The sequence below is a fragment of the Rana temporaria genome, chromosome 3 (assembly GCF_905171775.1).
Source record: "Rana temporaria chromosome 3, aRanTem1.1, whole genome shotgun sequence".
In the NCBI taxonomy this organism is placed as follows: domain Eukaryota; kingdom Metazoa; phylum Chordata; class Amphibia; order Anura; family Ranidae; genus Rana; species Rana temporaria.
In genome coordinates, this window is record NC_053491.1 from 2472065 (window position 1) to 2491339 (window position 19275).

The following is a 19275-nucleotide window of genomic DNA, read 5'->3' on the forward strand; positions in this document are numbered from 1 at the left end:
GACGGGGGACATGGTGCCGGAGATAGTCAGAGGCGGGGGACATGGTGCCGGAGATAGTCAGAGGCGGGGGACATGGTGCCGGTGATAGTCAGAGGCGGGGGACATGGTGCCGGAGATAGAGACGGGGGACATGGTGCCGGAGATAGTCAGAGGCGGGGGACATGGTGCCGGAGATAGTCAGAGGCAGGGGACATGGTGCCGGAGATAGTCAGAGGCGGGGGACATGGTGCTGGAGATAGTCAGAGACGGGGGACATGGTACCGGAGATAGTCAGAGGCGGGGGACATGGTGCCGGAGATAGTCAGAGGCGGGGGACATGGTGCCGGAGATAGTCAGAGGCGGGGGACATGGTGCCGGAGATAGTCAGAGGCGGGGGACATGGTGCCGGTGATAGTCAGAGGCGGGGGACATGGTGCCGGAGATAGAGACGGGGGACATGGTGCCGGAGATAGTCAGAGGCGGGGGACATGGTGCCGGTGATAGTCAGAGGCGGGGGACATGGTGCCGGAGATAGAGGCGGGGGACATGGTGCCGGAGATAGTCAGAGGCGGGGGACATGGTGCCGGAGATAGTCAGAGGCAGGGGACATGGTGCCGGAGATAGTCAGAGGCGGGGGACATGGTGCTGGAGATAGTCAGAGACGGGGGACATGGTACCGGAGATAGTCAGAGGCGGGGGACATGGTGCCGGAGATAGTCAGAGGCGGGGGGCATGGTGCCGGAGATAGTCAGAGGCGGGGGACATGGTGCCGGAGATAGTCAGAGGCGGGGGACATGGTTCCGGAGATAGTCAGAGGCAGGGGACATGGTGCCGGAGATAGTCAGAGGCGGGGGACATGGTGCTGGAGATAGTCAGAGACGGGGGACATGGTACCGGAGATAGTCAGAGGCGGGGGACATGGTGCCGGAGATAGTCAGAGGCGGGGGACATGGTGCCGGAGATAGTCAGAGGCGGGGGACATGGTGCCGGTGATAGTCAGAGGCGGGGGACATGGTGCCGGAGATAGAGACGGGGGACATGGTGCCGGAGATAGTCAGAGGCGGGGGACATGGTGCCGGAGATAGTCAGAGGCGGGGGACATGGTGCCGGTGATAGTCAGAGGCGGGGGACATGGTGCCGGAGATAGAGGCGGGGGACATGGTGCCGGAGATAGTCAGAGGCGGGGGACATGGTGCCGGAGATAGTCAGAGGCAGGGGACATGGTGCCGGAGATAGTCAGAGGCGGGGGACATGGTGCTGGAGATAGTCAGAGACGGGGGACATGGTACCGGAGATAGTCAGAGGCGGGGGACATGGTGCCGGAGATAGTCAGAGGCGGGGGACATGGTGCCGGAGATAGTCAGAGGCGGGGGACATGGTGCCGGAGATAGTCAGAGGCGGGGGACATGGTGCCGGTGATAGTCAGAGGCGGGGGACATGGTGCCGGAGATAGAGACGGGGGACATGGTGCCGGAGATAGTCAGAGGCGGGGGACATGGTGCCGGTGATAGTCAGAGGCGGGGGACATGGTGCCGGAGATAGAGACGGGGGACATGGTGCCGGAGATAGTCAGAGGCGGGGGACATGGTGCCGGAGATAGTCAGAGGCAGGGGACATGGTGCCGGAGATAGTCAGAGGCGGGGGACATGGTGCTGGAGATAGTCAGAGACGGGGGACATGGTACCGGAGATAGTCAGAGGCGGGGGACATGGTGCCGGAGATAGTCAGAGGCGGGGGGCATGGTGCCGGAGATAGTCAGAGGCGGGGGACATGGTGCCGGAGATAGTCAGAGGCGGGGGACATGGTTCCGGAGATAGTCAGAGGCAGGGGACATGGTGCCGGAGATAGTCAGAGGCGGGGGACATGGTGCTGGAGATAGTCAGAGACGGGGGACATGGTACCGGAGATAGTCAGAGGCGGGGGACATGGTGCCGGAGATAGTCAGAGGCGGGGGGCATGGTGCCGGAGATAGTCAGAGGCGGGGGACATGGTGCCGGAGATAGTCAGAGGCGGGGGGCATGGTGCCGGAGATAGTCAGAGGCGGGGGACATGGTGCCGGAGATAGTCAGAGGCGGGGGACATGGTGCAGGGGAGGAGCTATTAAATAGTTTTTTTTACTCATTCCCTTTAAATGAGACCTAACAATATTACTTGTAGTTTATTTTCTTTCTTTTCGCCTTTCCTGCGTCACGACTGCGGCATTTTTTATTATAAGAAACAGAAACAGAAGCCATTCTGTGCGATTCTCAAACTCAATCAAAATATCTTGTTACTTGTGAATCGCTGTCAGCGCTCCGGGTCTGTAACATGCTGAACGCTCTGCGGTGAGATAAGAGCGCCAAAGGCGGATAATTGCCGCTCGCGGAAATTATTTGTCAATCAGCCAGGCAGCCGCTGTCCGATACATAATATTTTCAGAGATGCGACGTCTTCTTTCTGCCATGTCCACCCTGGAAAGACGTCCGGCCGTCATTAAGGACATCAAACGCCCAATTTCATTTTCTGGATCCGTTATTGTCAGCAGTGATACCAATTTCATTCCGTCACTCACGTCCCGAAACTCAGGGGATTTGTGGGGGGATTTTATTGAGGGATTTTGGACTTGGACAGGGACAGGGGGAATTGTGGGATGTCCAGAATCAATAGCAGAATCAATTGAACGATCAGTTGGGACCTCTATTTACTCTTCTAGAGCTCCAGCCTCCTCCGGCGCAACGCTTGAGGACTGATTCTCTCTCTCCTGTACAATACTTGGTTCCAGGCACAGCTGGCACATGGCAGGCCCAACTCTGACTCTGTCAGGCCTTAGCAACTGCCATTTGCAGGCAGGGACTGTGGGGCCATTTGCAGGCAGGGACCACAGGCCCCTTTAGTGTAGCAACAAATAGTGAAACTACTGCTCCCAATCAGTCCTCCTCAGGCCCATCAAGCCCTCCTGACTGCCAGACTGCACTGCCACGACACCACAGTCTCTCCTGCAGGCTCTACATCCATCTCAGACTGCACACTCCCAGTCCGCCCCGGCATGCCTCCCCAGATTTTCCCAACTATGCCTGTTACTCACCAGCCCTCCTGCCTGCACTCTGGTGGATCCCCCCTGGAGACTTGCCGGGCAAAACTAGCTCCTGTTTTCCTCCTTCTCTGTGCCTCCTGTCCAGATCCTTCTTTGTTTCTCAGAAAGGCTCTATCTTGCACCAGAACCCCACAGGCTCAAGGTCAACTCCCCTCCCCCCTCAGACTGGGGAGTGAATCAGTGGCCCCTACAACCTAGTGCTCCATCTCCAGCTTCTTCCATCCCACAACTCCTCCCCAGCAGGGCTGACTCTAGGTATTTAAGGAGGCCTGCCCCCTGCCAATCCAAGTTGGGGATTGGTCAGGGCTCCTTAGAACACCAGCAGCTCCACTTCTCTTCCTCTCTTCTAGAATCCTCTCAAAGCCAGAGGGAGGTAACCGAGAAGTGATGCTACCTCCATCAATGAGCCTTCCCTCCACCTCCATCAATGAGCCTTCCCTCCACCTCCATCAATGAGCCTCCCCCCACCTCCATCAATGAGCCCTCCCTCCACCTCCATCAATGAGCCTTCCCTCCACCTCCATCAATGAGCCTTCCCTTCACCTTCATCAATGAGCCTTCCCCCACCTTCATTAATGAGCCTTCCCTCCCCACCTCCATTAATGAGCCTTCCCTCCCCACCTCCATCAATGATCCTTCCCTCCCCACCTCCATCAATGAGCCTTCCCTCCCCACCTCCATCAATGAGCCTTCCCTCCCCACCTCCATCAATGATCCTTCCCTCCCCACCTCCATCAATGAGCCTTCCCTCCCCACCTCCATCAATGATCCTTCCCTCCCCACCTCCATCAATGAGCCTTCTCTTCCCCACCTCCATCAATGAGCCTTCCCTCCCCATCTCCATCAATGAGCCTTTCCTCCCCACCTCCATCAATGAGCCTTCCCTCCTCACCTCCATCAATGAGCCTTCCCTCCCCACCTCCATCAATGAGCCTTCCCTCCCCACCTCCATCAATGATCCTTCCCTCCCCACCTCCATCAATGAGCCTTCTCTTCCCCACCTCCATCAATGAGCCTTCCCTCCCCACCTCCATCAATGATCCTTCCCTCCCCACCTCCATCAATGAGCCTTCCCTCCCCACCTCCATCAATGATCCTTCCCTCCCCACCTCCATCAATGAGCCTTCTCTTCCCCACCTCCATCAATGAGCCTTCCCTCCCCATCTCCATCAATGAGCCTTTCCTCCCCACCTCCATCAATGAGCCTTCCCTCCTCACCTCCATCAATGAGCCTTCCCTCCCCACCTCCATCAATGAGCCTTCCCTCCCCACCTCCATCAATGATCCTTCCCTCCCCACCTCCATCAATGAGCCTTCTCTTCCCCACCTCCATCAATGAGCCTTCCCTCCCCATCTCCATCAATGAGCCTTCCCTCCCCACATCTATCAATGAGCCTTCAGCCGGGCATGAACCTTGACTCCCGGGCATGTTGGTGGGTAAGGGAACGTGAAATGTAATAAGTGAATTTTAGACATGTGCACAGCTGAAAAACTTGTTCATTTTCGTTTTTGTTTCATTCGTTTTTTAGCTTTTTCGGAAATTCAGAAAATCCAAAATTTCGGAAATTTGACAATTTTGAAAATCGGGAATTTTAAATTTTTTAATTTTCGAATTTTCGAATTACCGTTTTTCTGATTTAGAATTTTAGAATTTAGAATTTACAAATTCAGAATTTTCGAATTTCCGATTTTCAAATTTCCGATTTTCAAATTCAATATTTTCGAATTTCTGATTTTTGAGTTTCTGAATTTAGAATCTTTTAATTTTGAATTAACCACTTTAGAATTTCCAATTTTAGAATTACGTTTTTTTCTAATTTAATTCTCTAATTTGAAATTTTCGAATTTCCGATTGTCAAATTTCCGATTGTCAAATTTCCGATTGTCAAATTTCCGATTGTCAAATTTCCGATTTTAAAATTACCGTTTTTTCTCATTTCAAATTTTCTAATGTCGAATTTTCAAATTCAGAACTTTTGAATTTCCGCTTTTCAAATTTCCGATTTTCAAATTCAATATTTTCGAATTTCCGAATTTCCAAATTTTAAATTTTCAAATTTCCGAAATTTTCGATTTTCCGATTTTTGGTTTTCCGATTATCGAAATTTTCTAATTTCCAATTTTCGAAATTCCAAAATTTTGAATTTTCACGTTTCCGAATTTCCGAATTTCGAAATTTCCGAAATTCTGAATTTCGGAAATTTGTAATTTTCGGAATTTGAAAATTTGGAAATTCGGAAATTCGAATATTAGGAATTAGGGTTGTCCCGATACCGATACTAGTATCGGTATCGGGACCGATACCAAGCATTTGCCCGAGTACTTGTACTCGGGCAAATGCTCCCGGTGCTTCACTTGATACTTGTACTGTTGTATCCCGTGAATGCCGCCATGTGTATCCCGTGTATGCCGACGTGTGTATCCCGTGTATGACGACGTGTGTACCCCGTGTATGCCGACGTGTGTACCCCGTGTATGACGACGTGTGTACCCCGTGTATGCCGACGTGTGTATCCTGTGTATGCCGCGGTGTGTATCCCGTGTATGCCGATGTGTGTATCCCGTGTATACCGCCGTGTGTATCCCGTGTATGCCGCCATGTGTATCCCGTGTATGCCGCCGTGTGTATCCCGTGTATGCCGCCGTGTGTATCCCGTGTATGCCGCCGTGTGTATGCCGACGTGTGTATCCCGTTTATGCCAACGTGTGTATCCTGTGTATGCCGACGTGTGTATCCTGTGTATGCCGACGTGTGTATCCTGTGTATGCCGACGTGTGTATCCTGTGTATGCCGACGTGTGTATCCTGTGTATGACGACGTGTGTATCCTGTGTATGACGACGTGTGTATCCTGTGTATGCCGACGTGTGTATCCCGTGTATGCCGCCGTGTTTCTCTCCCCTTCAGTGCTCCTCCTCCACCCCCTGGAAATGTCAGGATGGAGAGCGGGGTAGGAGCCGGTAAATCCGGCTCCTTACTGCTCCGAATAGACAGGAATTTGTCAAAATGCGTTAGAAACGAATTCGGAACTAAACGAATTCCACATGTCTAGTGAACTTGACCTTCAGGAGAGAAGGAAAGAAGATGTGTGCCGAGTTCTATGTACAGGAAGGTTCTTCTTCTATGAGAGCCGGAGGAAAATATTCCATTGATAGATCAGTGAGGTGCTTCATTTCCTTTCCTAAATCACACAAAACAAATAAGTTGATTGGCTGTTGGTGGGTAAATGTTCTTTCCTGCAGTTCTGCTTTTATACAAGAGCCCCCCCTCCCCCACCCCCACTATTTTTTACATATGAGATATAAAGATAATTTGCATGCAGGATAAATATTATACACACTTTTCTTCCATTTCTTTTTTTTCTCTCTTTTTTTAGAGAAAAAACCTCTTCATGAAATTAACCCGGAAAGTAAGTCTCTCTCTTTCCTTTGTTATCATTCACTTTGTAGCCGCTGTAAATTTCCACAAATATCTGTGAGACCCCCAATAATGAGGGGTCATGGGTGGGAGATGGGTGGGAGATGGGTGGGAGATGGGTGGGAGATGGGTGGGAGATGGGTGGAGATGGGTGGGAGATGGGTGGGAGATGGGCGGGAGATGGGTGGAGATGGGTGGGAGATGGATGGAGATGGGTGGGAGATGGGTGGAGATGGGCGGGAGATGGGTGGGAGATGGGCGGGAGATGGGTGGAGATGGGCGGGAGATGGGTGGGAGATGGGCGGGAGATGGGTGGAGATGAGCAGAGATGGGTGGGAGATGGGCGGAGATGGGCGGAGATGGGTGGGAGATGGGCGGAGATGGGTGGGAGATGGGTGGGAGATGGGCGGAGATGGGCGGGAGATGGGCAGAGATGGGTGGGAGATGGGCGGGAGATGGGCAGAGATGGGTGGGAGATGGGAGGGAGATGGGCGGGAGATGGGCGGAGATGGGTGGGAGATGGGCGGAGATGGGTGGGAGATGGGTGGGAGATGGGTGGGAGAAGGGCGGAGATGGGTGGAGATGAGCGGAGATGGGTGGGAGATGGGCAGAGATGGGTGGAGATGGGTGGGAGATGGGCGGAGGGTTTTTCAGAAACATTTTTTGTATTCAGTAATTTCCCAAAACATTCACCACCAATCAGAAGATATAATATTGTATATTCTCACAAGTCCTAAATCTGATTAAGCTGTCAGAAACGGGTGTAGCCCGAGGTCACCTCCAGACATGGCAGGACAACCACTAAAGGTGGATTGATGTTCTAGATCAGTGGTCTCCAACGGAAGTCTGCAGGCCAGATGTGGCCCTTTGCTTGTCTTTATCCGGCCCTTGGAACACTATTCCTTCCCCTGATACCAATTATGGGACACTATTCCTCTCCCTGATACCAATTATGGGACACTATTCCTCTCCCTGATACCAATGATGGGGACACTATTCCTCTCCCTGATACCAATGATGGGACACTATTCCCCCCACTGACACCAATGATGGGTCACTATTCCTCCCACCGACACCAATGATGGGACACTATTCCTCCCACTGACACCAATGATGGGACACTATTCCTCCCACTGATACCAATGATGGGACACTATTCCCCCCACTGACACCAATGATGGGACACTATTCCCCCCACTGACACCAATGATGGGACACTATTCCTCTCCCTGATACCAATGATGGGACACTATTCCTCCCACTGACACCAATGATGGGACACTATTCCTCCCACTGATACCAATGATGGGACACTATTCCTCCCACTGACACCAATGATGGGGCACTATTCCTCCCACTGACACCAATGATGCGAGGCGGCAGCCTCTCCCCCGGTTAGTGCAATCCACTCCTGGGAAAGGCCTATAACTCAGAATGCTCTGTGAATAAATACCCTCTCCCAGCATTCTTCAGGCCCGACACACCTGGGATTGGCTGGAGCGGCATTAATATTCATGCTGTGTTCTGAATAATGTCCACCCATACACCCAGAACCTTCCTTGGTTGCTTGGATACAGTGGAGCCCAGAGGCAGAACCAAACAGCAGCTGAGCACACTGAGCAGGCTACACTAGCCGATCGCACCTCTTTGTTAAGCAGACAGCCATTAAATTTACCGAACTGTCTACTATGTTAAGCAGAGAAACCAAAAGCCATTCTACACTAATCCTACCACCTACCTACGAGGGCGCTACACTAATCCCCAGGGCCGATCCTAGGCAGGGTGCACAGGGTGCATTGCACCCAGGCGCCTGCAGAGGTGGGGGCGCCGAACATCTAACAGACTCTCTAACAGAAGCCCTCTCTGTGTCCATCACAGAGGCCCCCCCTCCAGGTCCCAATAAAGTACTCTGCTTCTCTTCCTGTATTTTGTTTATTGTTAAGAGATCATGTAAGGATCCCGGGGCAATGAAGACTTTGTGGGGGAGCATCTCTGCATACCTCCCAACATTTAAAAAATCCAATGCGGGACACATCTTGTTGAGTGGGGGGGGGGGGCAAAATTGTTGAGCGGGGGGGTTCCGCTGATTGCAGTTGTTGAGCGGGGGGGGGGGGGGTGGAGGTTACTGTAGTCTCCTACCTCTGTCCCGACTCCCAGCCTGCGTCATCCACCTGCAGCCCGCTCAGTCATCCAGTCACCCACCTCCGTCAAAGCAGAGAGACAAGCAGAGGGGAACCGTCGCACTGTGATTGGGCGTATAGCAGTCCTGTGCGGAGGCGGGACTTCTAGCCGCTCACAGACAGGCCAGCCCCACGCCGCACATGACCCCCATACGTCCAATCACAGCACCGGACATCAAACATGGCGGGGGAAACCGAACGTGGAGGCACGGAATGTCGCCCCCCTAAATGTCGCGGACCGGGCCCTGTTTTCCGGGACTCGAGTCTAGTCTTTGGGACCCTGGGACACAATTAGAATTGCGTGAGGATCCCGCGGAATCCGGGACAGTTGGCAGGTATGTCTCTGTGGTTGAGTCAATGTCATAGAAACATTTGTAAAGGGGAGGAGTTGGTAAAATGACGACGCCCATGTGGGGGCGCCAGAAATATTTCTGCACCCAGGAGCCTGTGACCCTAGGATCGGCCCTGCTAATCCCAGCACCTACCTAGGAAGGCGCTACACTAATCCCAGCACCTACCTAGGAGGGCGCTACACTAATCCCAGCACCTACCTAGGGGGTTGCTACACTAATCCCAGCACCTACCTAGGAGGGCGCTACACTAATCTCAGCACCTACCTAGGAGGGCGCTACACTAATCCCAGCACCTACCTAGGAGGGCGCTACACTAATCCCAGCACCTACCTAGGAGGGCGCTACACTAATCCCAGCACCTACCTAGGAGGGCGCTACACTAATCCCAGCACCTACCTAGGAGGGCGCTACACTAATCCCAGCACCTACCTAGGAGGGTGCTATACTAATCCCAGCACCTACCTAGGAGGGCGCTACACTAATCTCAGCACCTACCTAGGAGGGTGCTATACTAATCCCAGCACCTACCTAGGAGGGCGCTACACTAATCCCAGCACTTACCTAGGAGGACGCTACACTAATCCCAGCACCTATCTAGGAGGGCGCTACTTTAATCCCAGCACCTACCTAGGAGGGCGCTACACTAATCCCAGCACCTATCTAGGAGGGCGCTACACTAATCCCAGCACCTACCTAGGAGGGCGCTACACTAATCCCAGCACCTACCTAGGAAGGCGCTACATTAATCCCAGCACCTACCTAGGAGGGCGCTACAAGAAGAAATGTCCAGATGTTGGGTGTTTAGTCTGATAAGTCGCCCTTCCGCGGCCCGGGCGTCGCTGTGAGCCGAGGTCACCATTAGGAGGGGAGGTTTGTTCCTGTAAACCATATTTTTGTATTTGTTCTCTTCTCCGAGGTCAGGCAAGGGCGGCAGATTTTGTCCCCTTTCCAGGAAAAGCTTGTAAGAACATTCGCAATCAGATTCAATAGGTAATTACTTTTCCAATTACCTGAATTGTAAAAAATGAAGCCCTGGTCTCCTGGTAACCCTCCGCTCGCTCTTCGCCCGCTCTCTGCTCGCGCTCTCCTCCCGCCCTCCGCTCGCTCTTCGCCCGCTCTCCGCTCGCGCTCTCCTCCCGCTCTCCGCTCGCGCTCTCCTCCTCACTAATGGTTACTCTTTGCAATTTCTCAGTTGCATGCACACACATTCTCCTGTCTTCTCATTCTGCATGCCGTCCTCCTGCCTGCGGACAAAGTTTTTATTAAATTTTTCTCGACAAATTAAGAACGCGTCTTTTTCTCTTTTGGGGGCTGTGGATTTCGGTGATCGGTCCTAAATGGTAAAATGTTGAATCTCTGAGTCAAGCAGAAGGTCTATAGCTTATCAAATTTTTACTTTAAAAGAGAAGTATTGGAATCATTTTTATTTTACCGCATCTGCTCTCAGACTGAGAACTGAGAGATCAAACACCGCTGATCGTTTGGTTCTCAGAAAACGCTTTCCTCGACTTGTTCATTCCCTGACTTAGTTGGGGTAAGCGGTACACTTTGGTGGGGGGGGGGTCAGCCAAGCCCCCATGACCTTTGACCTCTTGGAACCCGCCTTCTGACCTTTGAGGGAGGTCCCTGTTCTAATTCCTGAGTCCTAGCCTTATTCTTCAATGGGAAACCCCTAACCCCAACCCTAACTCTAACCCCAACCCCAGAGCTCCCTGAGCAGAGATCTGGTGACTGTCTGGCTCTCTGCTCCTTCAGTGCTCCCTGGGGCGCTAGGCTGTGGAGGGGGGCGAGAGCGACCGGCTCATATTCTCTGCGGCTCGCTAATGCGATCCGGGACGACGGCGCGGCTATTCGTTTATAGCCGCTCCGTCGCGATCGCTCCCCAAGGCTGAAGAACGGGGAGAGCCGTATGTAAACATGGCTTCCCCGTGCTTCACTGTGGCGGCGTATCGATCGAGTGATCCTTTTTATAGGGAGACACGATCGATGACGTCATTCCTACAGCCACACCCCCCTACTGTTGTAAACACACACTAGGTGAACCCTTACTCCTACTTGTCCGAAGTGTCCGCCATAATGTCGCAGTCACGAAAAAAATCGCTGATCGCCGCCAATAGTAGTAAAAAAAAAAAAAATTAATAAAAATGCAATAAAACTCTCCCCTATTTTGTAAACGCTATAAATTTTGCGCAAACCAATCGATAAACGCTTATTGCGATTTTTTTTTACAAAAATATGTAGAAGAATACGTATCGGCCTAAACTGAGGAAAAAAAATGTATATATGTTTTTGGGGGATATTTATTATAGCAAAAAGTAAAAAATATTGAATTTTTTTCAAAATTGTCGCTCTATTTTTGTTTATAGCGCAAAAAATAAAAACCGCAGAGGTGATCAAATACCACCAAAAGAAATCTCTATTTGTGGGGGAAAAAGGACGTCAATTTTGTTTGGGAGCCACGTCGCACGACCGCGCAATTGTCTGTTAAAGCGACGCAGTGCCGAATCGCAAAACCTGGCCTGGGCATTTAGCTGCAAAATGGTCCGGGGCTTAAGTGGTTAAAGGAACACTAAAGTAAACTTTTTAATTTTTTTTTGTAAAATAACAAACATGTTATACTTACCTCCACTGTGCGTCTCGTTTTGCACAGAGTGTCCCTGAACCCGGTCTTCTGGGGTCCTTCGGTGGCTGTCTCGGCTCCTCCTTACAAGAGCTTTCCAACTTCATGCGAGCTCGCATAGTGGAAAGCTTTTGCGGGCGCGCTCCTGTCATACAGCGGTGGGCATAGCCGTTGACTATCACTCGGCCCTGCCCCCCGGTGTGCCGCGTCATCGGATGTGATTGACAGCAGCGCCAGCCAATGGCTGCGCTGCTATCAATCTGTCCAACCTAGCCAATCAACGGCCAGGCTGGGAACCGAAGAGGATCACGGGGACGCGCGGGACTTTCGAGGGGTGAGGTAAGTAAAAACGGGGTTTCGTGGGGGCGGTGCTGTCGGATGTTTTTTTACCTTAACCACTTAAAGCGGGAGTTCACCCATTTAAAAAAAAAAAAAAAAATCTCCCCTTAGCTTCCTGCTCGTTTTCTCTAGGGGAATCGGCTATTTGTATTAAAATATGAGCAGTACTTACCCGTTTTCGAGATGCATCTTCTTCCGCCACTTCCGGGTATGGGTCTTCGGGAGCCGGCGTTCCTTCTTGATTGACAGTCTTCCGAGAGGCTTCCGACGGTCGCATCCATCGCGTCACTCGTAGCCGAAAGAAGCCGAACGTCGGTGCGGCTCTATACTGCGCCTGTGCACCGACGTTCGGCTTCTTTCGGAAAATCGTGACGCGATGGATGCGACCGTCGGAAGCCTCTCGGAAGACTGTCAATCAAGAAGGAACGCCCGCTCCCGCAGCCCATACCCGGAAGCGACGGAGAGGATGCGTCTCGTAAACGGGTAAGTACTGCACATATTTTAAAATAAATAGCCAATTCCCCTAGAGAAAACGAGCAGGAATCTAGGGGGAAAAAGTGCCCTCTAAGGGTGAACCCCCGCTTTAAGGACCCCCTTACACCGATTTGCGTCGGCAGAATGGCACAGCTGGGCACATCAACGTACCTGTACGTTGCCCTTTAAGCCCACTGTGTGCCCGTTCTGAAGCTCCGTGACCGCGGCCGTGGGACTCACGCACCCGATCGCCGCTGGAGTCCCACGATCGGTCCCCGGAGCTGAAGAACGGGGAGAGCCGTGTGTAAACACACCTTCCACGTTCTTCACTGTGGCGCCGTCATCGATCGTGTGATCCCTTTTATAGGGAAACACAATCACGATGACACACAATGACGTCACACCTACAGCCAAACCCCCCTACAGTTAGAAACAGAGATGAGGTCACACTTAACCCCTTCAGCGCCCCCTTGTGGTTAACTCCCAAACTGCAATTGTCATTTTCACAGTAATCAGTGCATTTTTATATAATTTTTAGCTGTGAAAATGACAATGGTCCCAAAAATGTGTCAAAATTGTCCGAAGTGTCCGCCATAATGTCGCAGTCATGAAAAAAAATCGCTGATCGCCGCCATTAGTAGTAAAAAAGAAATAATTAATAAAAATGCAATAAAACTATCCCCTATTTTGTAAACGCTATAAATTTTGCGCAAACCAACCGATAAACGCTTATTGCGATTTTTTTTTACCAAAAATATGTAGAAGAATACGTATCGGCCTAAACTGAGGATTTTTATATATATATATTATTTTTTTTTGGGGGGGGGGATATTTATTATAGTAAAAAGTAAAAAATATTGCATTTTTTTCAAAATTGTCGCTCTATTTTTGTTTATAGCGCAAACAATAAAAACCGCAGAGGTGATCAAATACCACCAAAAGAAATCTCTATTTGTGGGGAAAAAAAGGACGCCAATTTTGTTTGGGAGCCACGTCGCACGACCGCGCAATTGTCTGTTAAAGCAACGCAGTGCCGAATCGCAAAAACTGGCCAGGTCCTTTAGCTGCCTAAAAGTCCGGGTCTTAAGTGGTTAATGCATAGGATGCATTAAGGTGAAAAAACATTTACCTTTACACCCCCTTTAAGCCCAATTCTCTGTGGCAGTCCTGTAGCTCGGTGGTTATTTTTGAGCCACTAATGTAGGAATCGTCGTCCTGCGCCGGAGCTCGCCGGTGAAGAATGGAAGGTAGAGCCGAGACAAATGGAAAGTACTCGCTCATTACATTGTATTCCTGCCTATTATCTGATCCCATAAATATGGTTTATGCTCCTTCCAGACAAAGGGACAGACAAACTCATTAATGTCCCCCGTCTCTGTTAAATATCCCGTCAATAGACAGACAGGATTTACAGCCTGTCACATCCCGCCACATGAATCCGTCCTTCCTCCGAAATAAATAAATGCGTCAATAAAAATCAATTGAGGTGTGAGAGATACAGATCCTCGGCGACGGCTCCCATTACAAAGGGAATGGCGCGGCTTATTATGTGGTGACACCGCGGTAATTTAATTAAAGGAGTGCTCTACTTAACAGAAATGCGATTTAACCGTAGAAAATAAATAAAAAAATCAAAGGCAATTATGGAGATAATTGAAGAACAACCCGTTAGTTATTATCAATGATGATATGTAGACTGTTTTCCTTCCAGGTGCCATAGGCATCACAAATTGTAATCTCTTCTCTCCTGACGCCATAATAAGCCAGTCAGTCATGCCATCCGGTGATGTAGACCCATGTCAGTCATGTCATCCAGTGATGTAGACCCATGTCTGTCATGCCATCCAGTGATGTAGACCCATGTCAGTCATGCCATCCAGTGATGTAGACCCATGTCAGTCATGTCATCCAGTGATGTAGACCCATGTCAGTCATGTCATCCGGTGATGTAGACCCATGTCAGTCATGTCATCCAGTGATGTAGACCCATGTCTGTCATGTCATCCAGTGATGTAGACCCATGTCAGTCATGTCATCCGGTGATGTAGACCCATGTCAGTCATGTCATCCGGTGATGTAGACCCATGTCAGTCATGGCATCCAGTGATGTAGACCCATGTCAGTCATGCCATCCGGTGATGTAGACCCATGTCAGTCATGTCATCCAGTGATGTAGACCCATGTCAGTCATGTCATCCAGTGATGTAGACCCATGTCAGTCATGTCATCCGGTGATGTAGACCCATGTCAGTCATGCCATCCAGTGATGTAGACCCATGTCAGTCATGTCATCCAGTGATGTAGACCCATGTCAGTCATGCCACCCGGTAAAGTAGACCCATGTCAGTCATGTCATCCAGTGATGTAGATCCATGTCAGTCATGTCATCCAGTGATGTAGATCCATGTCAGTCATGTCATCCAGTGATGTAGACCCATATCAGTCATATCATCCAGTGATGTAGACCAATGTCAGTCATGTCATCCGGTGATGTAGACCCATGTCAGTCATGTCATCCAGTGATGTAGACCCATGTCAGTCATGTCATCCAGTGATGTAGATCCATGTCAGTCATGCCATCCGGTGATGTAGACCCATGTCAGTCATGTCATCCAGTGATGTAGATCCATGTCAGTCATGTCATCCAGTGATGTAGACCCATGTCAGTCATGTCATCCAGTGATGTAGATCCATGTCAGTCATGTCATCCAGTGATGTAGACCCATGTCAGTCATATCATCCAGTGATGTAGACCAATGTCAGTCATGTCATCCAGTGATGTAGATCCATGTCAGTCATGCCATCCGGTGATGTAGACCCATGTCAGTCATGTCATCCAGTGATGTAGACCCATGTCTGTCATGTCATCCAGTGATGTAGACCCATGTCTGTCATGTCATCCGGTGATGTAGACCCATGTCAGTCATGTCATCCGGTGATGTAGACCCATGTCAGTCATGTCATCCAGTGATGTAGATCCATGTCAGTCATGTCATCCAGTGATGTAGACCCATGTCTGTCATGTCATCCAGTGATGTAGACCCATGTCTGTCATGTCATCCGGTGATGTAGACCCATGTCAGTCATGTCATCCGGTGATGTAGACCCATGTCAGTCATGTCATCCAGTGATGTAGATCCATGTCAGTCATGTTATCCAGTGATGTAGACTCATGTCAGTCATGTCATCCAGTGATGTAAACCCATGTCAGTCATGTCATCTAGTGATGTAGACCCATGTCAGTCATGTCATCCAGTGATGTAGATCCATGTCAGTCATGTCATCCAGTGATGTAGATCCATGTCAGTCATGTCATCCAGTGATGTAGATCCATGTCAGTCATGTCATCCAGTGATGTAGACCCATGTCAGTCATGTCATCCAGTGATGTAGATCCATGTCAGTCATGTCATCCAGTGATGTAGACCCATGTCAGTCATGTCATCTAGTGATGTAGATCCATGTCAGTCATGTCATCCAGTGATGTAGATCCATGTCAGTCATGTCATCCAGTGATGTAGACCCATGTCAGTCATGTCATCTAGTGATGTAGACCCATGTCAGTCATGTCATCCAGTGATGTAGATCCATGTCAGTCATGTCATCCAGTGATGTAGACCCATGTCAGTCATGTCATCTAGTGATGTAGATCCATGTCAGTCATGTCATCCAGTGATGTAGATCCATGTCAGTCATGTCATCCAGTGATGTAGACCCATGTCAGTCATGTCATCCAGTGATGTAGACCCATGTCAGTCATGTCATCCAGTAAAGTAGACCCATGTCAGTCATGTCATCCAGTGATGTAGATCCATGTCAGTCATGTCATCCAGTGATGTAGACCCATGTCAGTCATGTCATCTAGTGATGTAGACCCATGTCAGTCATGTCATCCAGTGATGTAGATCCATGTCAGTCATGTCATCCAGTGATGTAGATCCATGTCAGTCATGTCATCCAGTGATGTAGACCCATGTCAGTCATGTCATCCAGTGATGTAGATCCATGTCAGTCATGTCATCCAGTGATGTAGATCCATGTCAGTCATGTCATCCGGTGATGTAGACCCATGTCAGTCATGTCATCCGTTGATGTAGACCCATGTCAGTCATGTCATCCAGTGATGTAGACCCATGTCAGTCATGTCATCCAGTGATGTAGACCCATGTCAGTCATGTCATCCAGTGATGTAGACCCATGTCAGTCATGTCATCCAGTGATGTAGATCTCAATCATGATGCTTGACATCCATTGCCAACCAAAAGAAAAAGAAAGGCCACCTGCTAATGCACAACTTCTCCTGTCTCTTCCCTCCTGTTGAATGACACGTCGGGCAGATGACAGCTCATATATATATATAAAGGGGTGGATTTCCGGGGTGACATAATTAACCAAACTGTCAATGGCGTCACTGGGATGTCACTTGTGAACAATTGATTGTGATCATCCAAACGTTCAGCTCACCCCTAGTGATGGCCACCAGGAGGAAGCCGGCACAGCATGGTCTACTCTAGAGCTTGTAATTGAAGTCCATCCATCTTCATTGGCTCCTACAAGAACGATATCATCTGCTACGTATAATTACCTCATGCATCTTCTTACATGTTGTTACTGATCGCCAGAAAAGAAAGATCATTATTTATTCAATTGAACATTTCGCATATTTTGGTAAATACAACACCTCAGTGATTATTCCATTTCATGTCACCCAGTGATATACGAGGTGTTGGGTTCAGTTTGATGTTTGCTTTCGGCTTATTCCAGTTTTTATGAAACGTACATCTACAATCTATTAATGAGGGATTTCATTGTTTAATTGCAATCATACCAAAAATATTCCAATTGAACGATGTTCCGGCTCTTTCTGCCCGGCATAATCGGTAACCTTCTCAATTCTTCCATTTAATTACCTGTCATTCCTTCCTCACCTTCTCCATCTCTCCGCGCCGCCTCTGCAGGAAATATAATTGCTCCAAAATTAAAGGGGACATTATAGTGAACGATACCATGTCAGACATCAAGCTATGTGCGCTTGTTTTATCATCGGAGTGAATGGAGGCCACTCCTGTGTGCAACGTATGGCCGTTGTCATTGTGGCCTGTAGGCAAAAAAGCATAAAATTCCAGTCTTCAATGCGCTTCCCAATGAAGGCGATTTCACGGCCACTCATTAATCCTATTTGACATAAGGCACCCAATTTAGGCCTTTTTTACACCTGCACCTAGTGGGGGGGGGGGCAGTAAAAATCGGTGGCTGAGTCTTACAGCCCAACTAAACCTAACATGGCGGCCACATGGGGTGGTAAATATGTCACAGCCTTTGCTTTGTGGTTTTGGCAAAAAAATGGCACCCCATTTTGCATTCAACGGCCAATTGTCAGGATAAGTACTAACCGAGGCCGAGATGCTGAGAGCGGCTCACCTTTGCGACTCTGCGCACTCCGCCCCCTGGAGGTGAGACAGCGGGGAAGGGCGCAAAGAGGCACCGGTTACCAGCAGCAGACTGAGAGTTGATAGCAGATCAAGATGGCGCTGGTCAGCGAGCTCAGTAGGTAGAAAGTAGCAGGAACAGGCAGTGGGTCAGGTACTGTAAAAGTTCAGACAACTGAGAGCAAGTTCAAGCTGAGACTGTAAGCAGATCCGGGATGCAAGCCAGAGGCCAGTGGTTGGCGAAGGTAACAAGGTCCGAGGTACAAGCCAGAGGTCAGGGGTTGGAGATAGCAGCAGATCCCGTGAGACAAGCCGGGGGTCAGGTACAGTAGAGAGAGCAGAGTAGTCGGGTCAAATCCGGGTCACAATGAGTTCAAGCACAGGTACAGGAAGGTTCAAACAAGCAGGAGCTGACAACAAACCAGCAACCCGTCTGCTGTTCGCGCACGAGCATGCACCGTAGCACAACTCGGCGGTTGGAGATGCCGATTCTCTGACACCAATACCACCATCAAACATGACCTGTTCAAGCGAAGGGAACCACATCACAATTACTCTGCAAACATACATACAGAGTAATTGTGACGTGGTTACATTCGCTTAATTCATGTGGTTGTGACACAATGCTCCAGTAATTCAACGGGTAAAACAGGTGGTGAGGCGGCAACCAATCAACTGCTCGCTTGTATCCCCACAAGGAGGAAATACTGCTCAGGCATGGAGATTAAGAGTTGTTTTTAGGTCTTCCAGAACAAAGATTCCTCCGCATAATCACCAGATATGCATTCTTATGAAAGAGGAGAAAAAAACAGTCTCATAGTGCTCTCTGAATGCTCTATAATAATAAGTATGAAGCAATAATGAAGAATATAAAAGAAGTCCCACTGCAGGATGATATGTGTAAAAGGGCGGAGTCTGCAATTCTACTGATGCCATTGTGCTAACGGATACTGGGGATCCATAAGGATACTGGTGAGCTGTGAGCTCATAGTGCTCTCTGAAAGTTTTATTTAGCAATAATAAAGAATAAAAACACTTACAAGCAGCGTAGGAAAAACACATGTTAAAGGGGTTGTAAAGGTTTTTTTTTTTTTTCACCTTAATGCATCTTATGCATTGGAAAAAGGTGGAAATAAGGGCCGTCTAATTGAGCCACCCCCACTGCGCGTAACTGGAGAATATAAGTGAAAATATAGTGATATTGATAATATAAATAAATAAATTAATAAATAAATATATGTGAGCTGCTGCTCTAAAAGTTAAACAATCAAAATGTAATATGCAAATACAGTGCTACCTGATGTGAAAAAAGGTATCAAATGTGATATTAAGCAGCGCTCAAGAGAATAAAATAAAATAAAAAACACACATATAATATTGCTAGACTATTAAGTGAAAAATAATGAGTGATC

General features: G+C 49.4%; 1 protein-coding gene across 1 annotated transcript in view; it reads left to right on the forward strand.

Annotated features, from left to right (window-relative positions):
* Window positions 1-19275, forward strand: part of UNC5D (unc-5 netrin receptor D) — a 500326-nt gene that overhangs the window by 274641 nt on the left and 206410 nt on the right. Inside the window, exon 8 of the mRNA XM_040341477.1 lies at window positions 6429-6461. Coding sequence (XP_040197411.1) covers window positions 6429-6461 — 33 coding nt within the window. The remainder of the gene's footprint in view (window positions 1-6428; window positions 6462-19275) is intronic.